The sequence below is a fragment of the Pygocentrus nattereri genome, chromosome 4 (genome assembly GCF_015220715.1).
Source record: "Pygocentrus nattereri isolate fPygNat1 chromosome 4, fPygNat1.pri, whole genome shotgun sequence".
NCBI classification, from domain to species: Eukaryota; Metazoa; Chordata; class Actinopteri; order Characiformes; family Serrasalmidae; genus Pygocentrus; species Pygocentrus nattereri.
This window is the reverse complement of record NC_051214.1, coordinates 21467302-21479774: the sequence shown is the minus strand read 5'-3', so window position 1 is coordinate 21479774 and position 12473 is coordinate 21467302. Positions and strand designations below refer to the sequence as shown.

At 41.8% G+C, this 12473-nt stretch overlaps 1 protein-coding gene across 2 annotated transcripts in view; it reads left to right on the top strand.

Moving 5' to 3' along the window:
- The window catches only part of pla2g4ab (phospholipase A2, group IVAb (cytosolic, calcium-dependent)), a 66573-nt gene that overhangs the window by 42068 nt on the left and 12032 nt on the right, over positions 1-12473 (top strand). For both annotated transcript variants that reach the window (XM_017722443.2, XM_037537863.1), the window contains 5 exons: positions 816-953; positions 2382-2471; positions 7536-7598; positions 7686-7907; positions 8439-8623. In XM_017722443.2, coding sequence (XP_017577932.1) covers positions 816-953; positions 2382-2471; positions 7536-7598; positions 7686-7907; positions 8439-8623 — 698 coding nt within the window. The remainder of the gene's footprint in view (positions 1-815; positions 954-2381; positions 2472-7535; positions 7599-7685; positions 7908-8438; positions 8624-12473) is intronic.

Below are 12473 nucleotides of genomic sequence, written 5' to 3'. Positions count from 1 at the left end.
ACAACCTCTCATAATGTGTTATTAACCATACTTATAATTATGTTTTCTTGGTGAGGACATTAAAAGGTTAAAGCCTCACTTGTAATATTGGAGGAGCCTTTAGTACAGTGTGATAGGTGATACTTTTTTGATCCCACAACCAGGGAAATTCCACCTCCTCATTTAACCCATCCATGAAGTGAAACACCACATACACACTAGTGAACACACGCACTAGGGGGCAGTGAGCACACTTGCCCGGAGCGGTGGGCAGCCCTATCCACGGCACCCGGGGGGCAGTTGGGGGTTAGGTGTCTTGCTCAAGGACACCTCAGTCATGGACTGTCAGCCCTGGGGATTGAACCGGCAACCTTCTGGTTACAGGGCCAGATAACTAAACTCCAGCCCACGACTGCCCCCAGTCGTGCTTCACTGTACTAAGAGCTGACAAATACAACTTACCTCTCATAATGTGTTATTAACACTATTTATAATGCATTAAGTTAACAATTCATAATACACAATAAGTATGACTATAAAATGTAATGAAGGTTAATAAACATGTATAGCCATGTTTGTGATGCCTTGTGAATGCATTATAATATTTATAGGTTCTTTTATACATGATATTCATAGTGTTACCACAAGGCCTAAGGGTTTAGTGACTGTCAGAAGTTACGTTGGGCCTTTGTTACATGCTCATGTAATTGCAGTCCATTAATGACGTACTTTCTGTCTTCTCTTTATAGGCAGGGCCATGACCTTTATGGACACTGAGACTTATTGTGTAGCAGTGTACTAAATGAGGGCTTGTTTTGATGTGTTTTGATTGACAGACTGGGTGGAGTTCAGCCCTTATGAGATTGGCATGGCTAAATATGGCACATTCATGACCCCTGATCTTTTTGGGAGCAAGTTCTTCATGGGAACTGTAGTGAAGAAGTATGAGGAGAACCCTCTGCATTTCTTAATGGGTAAGCTGTCACTCCTTTTCTCAGGTGACTTGGTACAGGAACGGAAAACACATCAGACAAAAACAGCAACGTGAAACAAGAGCTGAGGGTATTTATAAAGGGAAGGTGATCACACTACTGAGAATTCTCCAGCTGAGCACACACCCCCTGTGTATAAGGGAGTTTATAGTAAACGCTGGTCAACCGTGGTGCATTCGTGTGGTCAGCCCCGTGTTCCATGAGGGACGGGAAGTTTAAACAAAGCAAACCTCCTCCCCAAACATGCTCACGGGACAGTTTTCCAGCCTGGGTTAAGGAATAAATAGGAGTCTAAGCTGATTCCATCCATTGATTAAGATTAAGAGGCATTCGGTGCTCAGATTTCACAGAAGTTACATTCTTGCAAACAGAATAATCTTCCAGCATTTTAGTCTTGAGGGGAGAGATGTGTTTATTAAAAGGACATTTCTGCATTTTTAAATGGTTAAGATGTAAACAAAGTTACCCTGAGTGGTCTGATGTAAATTGCTCTGTTCAAGAGAAGCTTGATGAATCAGCAGTGGTGAGAGGAACCTGGGACTGTATGACAGAAACTTCCTATCTTAGCTTGAGATCTGACAGGTCAAGCTAAGACTTTTCTCTAATTCGTATTACAGAAGCAAAACTGATCTTTATTTAGGAATCTTATCTTACAGCATCTTCTCTTAAGCTATGAAATCTTAACGTACTCAATCAAAGTCGACAATCACCTGTCATGTCTGTTACCTAAATTCATTTTATAAATGCATTATCAGCATCACAGAGAAATAAAACATTTATTTCTATAGTAAAAGTAATAAAATGCAGACATTTCAGTGCAGTAACCCAGCCTCGCCTAAACGTTCTGCTCCTGCGTCGTCAGATTTAAAATATCAGCTAAATCTGAAAATGCCGATAACATTGTATACACGTTTAATACGCTGTACCAGTACTATGACATTGTTATGCATCTCTACTACACATACTTTGGCATAGTCCCTCTTAAATAAGGAACTAGGGTGACATCACTTCATTGCTATCATTAGCTACATAAAACCAAATTGACACTTACTGACCAGACATGCCGTTTTAAAGCTGTTATACATTCCCAGTTAAGAATGTCAACAAAAATGGGAAAAATTATAATTATAAATGAATTAAAAGTGGTTTGACACTGGTCAAAGGCTTACCAAGTGGCTGCTTCTCTAACCCTTATATACACTAAAGTTCACCTCATGTTTGCTGGACCAAAGTCCAACAATCCTCTTCGTTTATTTTTTTTTAATATATAATATATTGTTTAGATCTTTGTTTTGTGTTATTTGTAACCCACATGCATTTGTTCCATTTTAAGCTTATTTGAGTAAAAATACGATGGTAGATGTTGAAGCTGTTATTCATGTGGTAACTATACATATGTGTGCTCTTCAGGGGTGTGGGGCAGTGCCTTCTCCATCCTCTTCAACAGAGTGTTGGGGGTGAAGGACGTGCCTGGTGGAAGCACCATGGAGGAGGAGCTGGGTAAGATGCAGGCGGGTCTTCTCACAGTACTGTAATTCAAGTTCTCACACGACCAGACCAGGAGCAGTGTAATACTGCAACACACTGGTGCCAGAGGTCATCGTCAAGTCTGTTTACTTAGGCTTTTCCAGGAAAGGTCGGCTCAGGTAGCAGGATCCAGAATCATTCCTCAGAAACGAAAGCAGACCAGGTCAAAGACAGCCGTGTACTAGAGCTGACTGGAGAACACAGAAACACTAGAAAAAGAGAACAAGGAAAATAGGAACACAGCTTTCTGGTTATCTGTATGCGAGACGCACAGGAAATCAGCAGTACAGTTAATGTGCTGATAACAGCCAGGAAGACTGTGGTTGAGCAAAGCACTCTGATAAATATAAAGCAAACAGTCAAACACTTTCTAATCACTGCCATTTTCTGAAGCATGGTGTTCATTATCCGGTCCAGGACCTCCCAGCAGTCCAAACATGTGCTATATGTAATTTTCATATACTGGGAATAAAATAAGGCGTTGCTAAATAAACAGGTTGGCAAGAGATGAATCGTGAACAATCTAACGAAACTGAATGACACGGTTATTTTTAAATGCTTAACCGTCAATAATTAGTCCAGCCCAGGCAACCTATAAAATAAGATACAATATCAAATATATATTGCTAAACTGTTTTACGTTGAATGTATGTTTATAATTTACAGGGTGATTCAAAAAGATTAAAATGGCTTAAAATAAGTAAATAATTTCTAGATGTAGTCTTACAATCACATCACAACATGAGAAGTATTGGATACAGAGTGAATTCATTTCACTTGTAAATCGTTACAGATCAATGCAGTGAACTGTAAACGGTTTAAATGAGCATAAAGTTTATTATGTAATTGTACAAGGTCTCAGTCTGAACCTCCTCCAGCTGTACAGACATCAACACCACAGTCAAACTCATCCCATACTGGATTGAGCGTGTCGGGTGTCGCTGCACTCACGGCTCTTTCAGTGGGATTTCGGAGATCATCCAGTGCTGTGGAACTACCAACGAACGCTCTGAGCTGTTGGAGCTTCATTGCCCACGAAAGTCGCGCTGCACAGTTATAATGGATTCACTCTTATTGAAGTGGAGAACGCAGAACGCTTTCTGCTCAGGGGTCTCATCTTCTCTCAGACTGAAGGGGGAGCAGTGACAGTCAGAAACTCTATGATCCGCACTTTCAATTGGATTGTGATTGGTTCCTGGTGTTTTTAACCCTGTATTATAAGCATTTTCAAACTGAATGGCTACTGTTTTCTTAAAAAAAATGCATGACAGTTTAAATTCTTGTAATTACATTAGTTACAGTTTTTTTTTTACCCTAATGGGACTCAGATCTGATGTTTTCAGGGCTGTGTGGACACAAATCTGATCATTTCAAATACGACCTGAGCCACTTTCATATGCGGTTCTAGAGCGGACGCGTATCCGATTTGTGGCCATGTGACCTAAATGTGTCACTCAGATCGGAATTTATGTGCTTTTTTTCCACTGCCCATACGCCATCATTCAATGTTACCATGGCCACCGTGCCAAACAGACATTAAAGCCTGTAAACGGTGGAAAAGCAGCTCATCTCACCTTTTTCTCCTTCGTCTGGCTCTAATAATGAAGCTGAGAGCTGATCAGAGTTAATGATCTTCTCAGCGAAGCTCGTTCTGCTCGTTAGCTTGTGCTGATGATGCAGTGATTCAGTCACGTGACGTTACTGAGTAGGATGAGCTCATGAGGCTCATTTCAGGACGCGGTTCATCACATTAATGATTGATTTGAATCAGCTGCCTAAAAGAGTGTGAACCATCATGTCAGAGAGATCATGAAAGTGGTAGATAAAAGTCCCTGTGCTGGAATAGAGAGATCCCCAACGTCGTCTGTGCAAGCCAGACTGAATCTTCATTCAGAACCAGTTCTGTACATTTTGTAGCATTTAAATTTTCTACTTTTTCCCTCATTTTTCAGTTTTCAAACAGCATAAACAAATTTTTGAATTTTTCAAGCATGACTAGCTTGACTGGCCTTTTAAATTATGTTTACCGCAATTGGCTATTTCATTAAACCAAGAACTGAAGGACTTTTTGCCTTGTGTTTTCCATCTGGCACAGATTATCTTGGGTTTTATTGAGTAACACAGAAGTAATGAGTAGTGAAATGGCTTTGTTTCAGAAAGTCGTAAAGAAAGTAATTGGGTCCCACTTTATATTAAGTGTCTCTAATAACTGTGTAGTTACATGTGGACAACATATGCAATGACAATGTAACCACTAATGATCTAGTTGCTGTTATAGATGGATTACAGAATGCACCTTATGTAATTACACATGTCAACTTCAGTTTTGCCTCATGTTATTACACAGGTGTATCATCAATAGTTGTAACAGTCTATTCGCTCTCATGTAATTACACAAGGGTATTAACACAAATCTCATTACATCTGTAATCAGACTGGAACAGCAGTTTTAGAAGTTTATTGCCCCCCCAGCAATAAAAGGAAGTTTGTAGTAACTTACATTAAGACAATATTGACACTGTATCTGCCAGCTTTCCTAACATTTAGCTGGTTATTATGATGTTATTGCTGTAACACTGTAACCAGTTTCAGCTTTAAACCAGTCTGTAATGTGACAAAATAGCAGACGCCCTTATATTACCATGGAACTTCTGTGACATTAATGTGTTGCATTTTCCCCAAAGCAACATCTACATTACACCTCCATTATTACACAGTAACTACATAATAATAACACAGGAACTGTCCACTTAATTTAAAGTCTAACTTTAACACTGCACTACAGGAAAGGTCCTGTATAGAAGATACACTTCTGTAATTACATGAGGCAAAACTGGAGTTGATAACATGTAATTACATAGGCTGTACATCTGTAATCCATCTGTGATAGTGACTAAATCATCAGTAGTTACAGTATTATTACATATGTTATTCATGTCTAACTACACAGTTATTAGAGGCACTTAATCTAAAGTGGGGCCAGTAATTTCATTACAGTTTAAGAGAGGTGGTGAGTAATGTTTTGCTTCATTTGGACCCCAATGCTGTTCCGTTAAACATTGTGGCATTTGAATGTGTTACTACAACAAATAGATCATAAGGAGAGATATGAGATGTTCTTCCTGTCAGATTGCTGAGCTGATGTTTGATCACACAGACTGTAAATAAAGCTCAGTGTTTAAAAAAAGTGATCCCGTTGACTTAAAATGTGGCGTTCGTTGAAGTTCTAATGTATAAACACAGTATAAAACTCAGATTAGAATTAACGACCATTTGTCACTGTGCTGTGCACACTGTGAAACTAGACCTCTGCATTTAACCCATCCGTGCAGTGAAACACATACGTACATGCACACTAGTGAACACACACACTAGGGGGCAGTAAGCACACTTGGCCAGAGCAGTGGGCAGCCCTCAGCGCCCGGGGAGCAATTGGGGGTTAGGTGCCTTGCTCAAGGGCACTTCAGTCATGGACTGTCAGCCAAGGGGATTGAACCGGCAACTTTCTGGTCACAGGGCTGGTTCCCTAACCTCCAGCCCATGACTGCTTATTGTTCTGTGAATATACTAATTGAAATTCAATTGAATCATTTTTACAGTCTGCAGGCTTGTGTGGTAACCTAAAGCGTCACCATTGGGTTCCTGTAACAGGAGCTACCACATTCACAAGTGACTCTGCCTTTCCTCTCACAGTCTAAAATCAAGCAGCAGTCTGATTAGATCATGATCTCTTTCACTTTCTGTTGTGAGACATGAAAAGGGGGCAGCATGTGCACAAACCTAATGCTGTTTGCAGAAGCAAGATCGTATGCTTAGAAAAAAAGTCCAGATCTCAACCAGCATCACACACTTTTACCAAAAGGCATTGCTTGACTGCAAAACCTGGTCTTAGCAAGTGAATTTTTAAAATCTTAAATTTCTCATTTTGAGGTGGCTGTAGAAATATTATAAGACTGTATTGTATGTTAAGATTACATATTATATCTTTCTAGACATTTTTACTTATTTTTATTAAACTTATAACAGGCATAACATTACGACCACCTGCTTGTTTCTGTGCTCCTTGTCCATTTTATCAGCTCCACTTACTGTATAGCTGCACTTTGTAGTTCTACAGTTACAGACTGTAGTCCATCTGTTTCTCTGATACTCTGTTAGGCCCCTTTTACCCTGTTCTTCAGTGGTCAGGACCCCCATGGACCCTCACAGAGCAGGTACTGTTTGGGTGGTGGATCAATATCTTACTATATTGGCAGAATTATTTTAGGAAATATGCTTCTGTCAATATGCCAATATGTTGAAGTCATATTACCAAATAAAATGACTTAAAATAAGTAAATTTCTAGATGTAGTACTACAATCACATCACAAAATGAGAAGTATTGGATACAGAGTGATTCAAAAAGATGAATATGATTTCATATTGATTTATTTCCCTTGTAAATCATTACAGATCAATGCAGTGAACTGTAACTGGTTTAAATGAGCATAAAGTTTATTATGTAATTGTACAAGGTCTCAGTCTGAACCTCCTCCAGCTGTACAGACATAAACACCACAGTCAAACTCATCCCATACTGGATTGAGCGTGTCGGGTGTCGCTGCACTCACGGCCCTTTCAGTGCGATTTCGGAGATCATCCAGTGCTGTGGAACCACCGTCGAACACACTGTTGCTGTTGGAGCTTCACTGCCCATGAAAATCACGCTGAAGTGGAGAACGCAGAACGCTTTCTGCTCAGGGATCTCATCTCCTCTCAGACTGAAGGGAGCCAGTCAGAAACTCTATGAGCCCCTCTTACAAGTGGATTGTGATTGGTTCCTAGACATCTCACGGCTGTAAAATTATGGCGCTTTGAAATTGGATGAATCTTTCCTAATCACCCTTTATATCAACTAGATTTAATCTGATTTTACTTGCTCATATCTTATCTTTTTGCAGTGTGAGCAGTCAATGCATGAACTTCTAAGCATTTGAATTTCTGTATTAAGGCCAATGAATAGCACTCAACAGCCGTCGTGCTTGTTTGTCTCACAGAACAGATAAAGCCGCAGCACATTGTAGGGGAAGACAGCCTAGACGATGAAGAACCACGCAAAGGTAAGAAATTTCACGGCACTGTACTTATGATGTGAAAAGAAGTTTGATTGCTTTTCTCTAAATGTTTCCTTTGCCTTCGGCTCCTAGCTGGAGCGGAGGATGACCATCGGCATGCTCAGGCCAGCTGGATACAGCGCATGGTCACCTCGCTGTTCAGCGACTCCAGCCTGTTCAACACGCGTGAGGGCCGAGCTGGAAAAGTGCACAACTTCATGCTGGGCCTCAACCTGAGCACTAGCATTCCCTACTCGCCCTTCACTGAGATCCTAACCCCGAGCAGCCCTGAAGAGGAAGTAGACGCTGTCACAGGTTGCGGATTATATCCAGCGCAATAAGCTCTATTTTTGTACAGTAATGTAGTAAACAGTAAATTAAAGCTGCTGAAGAACCGGTCAGCTATATGATTGGTACAATGCTAACTGGTCCCTGCTAGTTTTCATCTGTCAGTTATCATCCAAGTACTGTCATTATAGTATTACAGTAATTATAGTAGTAATTTGACAGTCTCCCTATCTATCTAATCTTTGTATTTGGCCTCTCTCTCTCTTCTCTCTCTCTCTCTCTCTTCTCTCTCTCTCTCTCTTCTCTCTCTCTCTCTTCTCTCTTCTCTCTCTTCTCTCTTCTCTCTCTCTCTCTCTCTCTCTCTCTCTTCTCTCTCTCTCTCTCTCTCTCTCTCTCTTCTCTCGTCTCTCTCTCTCTCCTCTCGTCTCTCATCTCTATCTCTCTCTCTCTCTCTCTCTCTCTCTCTCTCTCTCTCTCTCTCTCTCTCTCTCTCTCTCTCTCTCTCTCTCTCTCTCTCTCTCTCTCTCTCTCTCTCTCTGCTTTGTGAAAATGACTCAGACCCAGACGAGTTTGACCGCATCTATGAGCCGCTAGACGTGAAGAGCAAGAAGATCCATGTCGTGGACAGCGGCTTGACCTTTAACCTCCCCTATCCTTTGATTCTGAGACCTCAAAGAGGCGTTGACCTCATTATCTCCTTCGACTTTTCTGCCCGGCCCAGCGACTCAAGTCCCCCTTTTAAGGTTATTACGTACACACATGCAAAAATATATGATAAACACCTCAAACACCTTCATACACCGACACACTATTATCTTCTCATTTTATCTCCTCGAGTTAATAAAATCTTTTGAATAAAAAGATCAAATAGAGATACACTGTACTGTCAAAAGTATTCACTTGTCTGCCTTCACACGCATATGAACTTGATTGACTTCCTATTCTTAAACCATAGGGTTTAATATGATGTCGGCCCACCCTTTACAGGTATAACAGCTTCAACTCTTCTGGGAAGGCTTTCCACAAGGGTTAGGAGTGTGTTTATGGGAATTTTTGACCATTCTTCCAGAAGCACATTTATGAGGTCAGACACTGATGTTGGACGAGAAGGCCTGGCTCACAGTCTCTGCTCTAATTCACCCCAAAGGTGTTCTATCAGGTTGAGGTCAGGACACTGCAGGCCAGTCAAGTTCTTCCACACCAAACTGGCTCATCCACGTCTTTATAGACCTTGCTTTGTGCGCTGGTGCGCAGCCATGTTGGAACAGGAAGGGGCCGTCCCCAAACTGTTCCCACAAAGTTGGGAGCATGAAATTGTTCAAAATCTCTTGGTGCTGAAGCATTAAGAGTTCCTTTCACTGGAACTAAGGGGCCAAGCACAAAACACTGAAGGTAAACAGTTTCCATCAGGGAGAACCGAGTGGCTCTGAAATCACTTTTTACAAACAAGCAAAGTTTCAGTTTAAGATTTATTTACAACTTAGATCCAAGTTTAAGTTTAATAAAAACTGGTTTTAAACACAGGATCACAGATGAGCTCCTTTACTATATTGATCTGTAGGTCTCTGTTCATAAACATAAACCAGCCCAAACTAATTTACTATAAAATGAAATGGTGTTTGTATAAATTCAGAAAAAAGCCGCGTCAGTCACGACTGCATATGTGGACATATTTCTATATTGTGCTCTATTTACACAAAGTTAGGTTAGTTCATCATTTATGTTGAACAGACTCTCCCAAAATTTTACGCTGCTGCGCTGATGTTGAACCGTGTGCTGCACTGGGTCGGTATGACCAACAGGTCAAAACAAGCTCTAAACAAAGTGACCGCTGTGCCCTGATTGGTGCTCTTGCTTTGCGCTTCTTTTGTTTTGACATGTTACGTTTTTATACACACAGAAACCAAAAGGAACGACAGATTTCTCAAAATGTAGTGGAGGAAAAAGTCAGATATTAGACTTTGAAATGTAGTGAAAGTCAAATGGAACAACTTGGAAATGGAAAAACTTCAGTACAGATACACGAAAAAATACTTAAGTACAGAAACAAATTACATTTACTGTCCACCACTGATGGCTTGTCTGTCATTTTTAGCAGGAACAAAATGAGAGCAATGAGTCAGACGTTAAAACAGGCAGATTATACTGATGGTTCAGTGCTGACGTGCTGCTAGAAGAAGAGGAAAGCCAGCTCTCCTGATTAATTCCCTCACGTGACCATAAAACACTTTCCCAGCAGTAGTGAACTGAACAGGGTTCGGTTGGAAGCAGATCCAGACCTGCGGGGGTTTGGGTAGGTCTGCACTGAGCAATGTAGGAGAAACACCGCCCGTCTCTGGCTGACTGGCGGCTGCATTGTCTTGAACTGATTACATCTAATTAGTCTGTGACTACTGTGTTTTTGTTTATACGTCTCTACTGGCAAAAGCAACAAACTCAAGAGGCAAATATCCACCCAAAACTTTTCTGTGAATACATCCCTAGAAGGATAACTATGTTCTCCTTATCTGATCTCGTCCTAACTCCAGCCTAGAAGCAGAAGGATCCTAACTAGGTGAAATTTCCTAAATACTGTCCTAACTTTAGGATCACCTTGACAGTGTCCTTCTGATTTAGCATTCATGTTAGCCACCCTCCTACAGATATAATGCTATTGTTTTTAAGGAAACTGTGAGCATGACAGGTGTAATAGTGTTACATGTATTCATGTTGCAGAAGAGTGGTTTCATTTGTTAGTGGTGTTTTTCCCCTAAATCTGCAGTTCAGAAATCCTGGACACTGCAGACTCGTTCTTCCACGTGTTACTGTCAGTGAGAACCTGTCAAGTGCACAATCAGAAAGGCTGAGGACTGTGAGGAGGCAGGGCTGAAGGTACTGTTTAGTAGGAGAAATCAGGTTAGCTCAGTTAGCAGCCCATCTGCAGCACTCTTAACCGTTTCAAACGTCCAGTTCATCACGGTCGTGTTTGTCTGGATAACAAACTTACATTTTTAACATTGTTTTAATTATGAGTTTGCATTTCAGTTGTGTGTTTATCATTGGTTGCTTAGTAACAGACATAACGTAGTGCCATATATATAAGACAGTAAGAACGGGCTTTCACACGGAGCACACGGGAACGTTTTAAGCTGCACCAGACTGCTCTTGCTAAAGTCCAGCTTGCTACCTCACACCAACTAAACCCACCTTAAGTGCTGTTTCAGACGGTTTCGGGGCTAGTTTCGGTCGAGGGGGCGCGGCAAACCCTCTCACGTACACACTCGCAGTATATAAAGGCAGTCTGGTTGCGCTGATCTCCTAACACGCTAACAGCTGTTTGCAATTTGCACTCCTATTTACCCCGCCCAGTCGCTGAGGCGTAAGCCGTAGGCGTCAGCTGTTGTGTGAAGACTCCCTCGCATGAAGACCTAACTCGGGTAAAGACCTAACTCGGGTAAAGACCTAACTCGGGTAAAGACCTAACTCGGGGTAAAGACCTGCGAGTCTACCTGCGCGAGTCCACCGGGCAAGGCTGCCAGTCCTGCTGCCACCCAAAATGTGCTTCCAGCAAATCCCCGTTATCTGCCGTATGCACAGAAGGCGCAAAATAGCACACAGGCGCCAGAATCCTTCTAACTTAAGGCCACTACGGCAAACCACGCCCACTGCTGGCTCATTCTCAGTTGGGCTGTGGAACTGCCAGTCAGCCGTTAACAAAGCTGACTTTATTGCCTCTTATGCCAATCATTTATCATTACAACTACTGGCTCTGACTGAAACCTGGATTAAACCAGAAAACACTGCTACTCCGGCGCACTATCAAACAATTATTCCTTCTCTCATACCTCTCGTCCCTCAGGAAGAGGAGGCGGGACTGGCCTATTGATTGCAAATGGCTTGAAACACACGCCACTGCTACCAACAAATACGTACACCTCTTTTGAGTATCATGCCACGCTGGTTAATACTCCAGCTAAACTTGCCATTATTGTCATCTATCGTCCTCCTGGGCAAATGGGCGAGTTTATAAATGAACTTGATATGCTGCTTTCTTCTATCCCAGATCAAGATTGTCCCATGCTTATTCTAGGTGATATGAACATCCACCTTGACAGTCCGTGCTCCACAGACTTCATATCCCTCATGCACTCTTTCGATCTGGAGCAGGTTCCAAGCCCTCCGACTCATAAAGCTGGTAAAAATCTGGATTTAATTTTTACTCGCAACTGTGACACTGACTCGCTAACTGTCACCCCTCTGTACCTCTCGGATCACTATTTCATACAACTCAATGTTTGTATTGAGAAAAAACCAAAAGCTGCTCCAACTATGGTCTCGTTCCGCCGCAATCTTAGAGACCTCTCGGCCGACCAGTACTCCTCACTGGTCACTGATAATATGCCTCCACCAGGCTCATTTTCATCACTCAATGTAAATGATGCCACTGATGCACTCTGCTCTACGCTAAGCTCATGTCTGGACGACTAGACTACTAGACCCTAACTACTAGAGTCATGCGCTCAAATAAACCACAGACATGGCTTAAAAATGGTACAGTCAGGGAACTGCGCTCTAGGCTCAGGGCTGCTGAAAGAAAATGGCGGGAAAAACGTA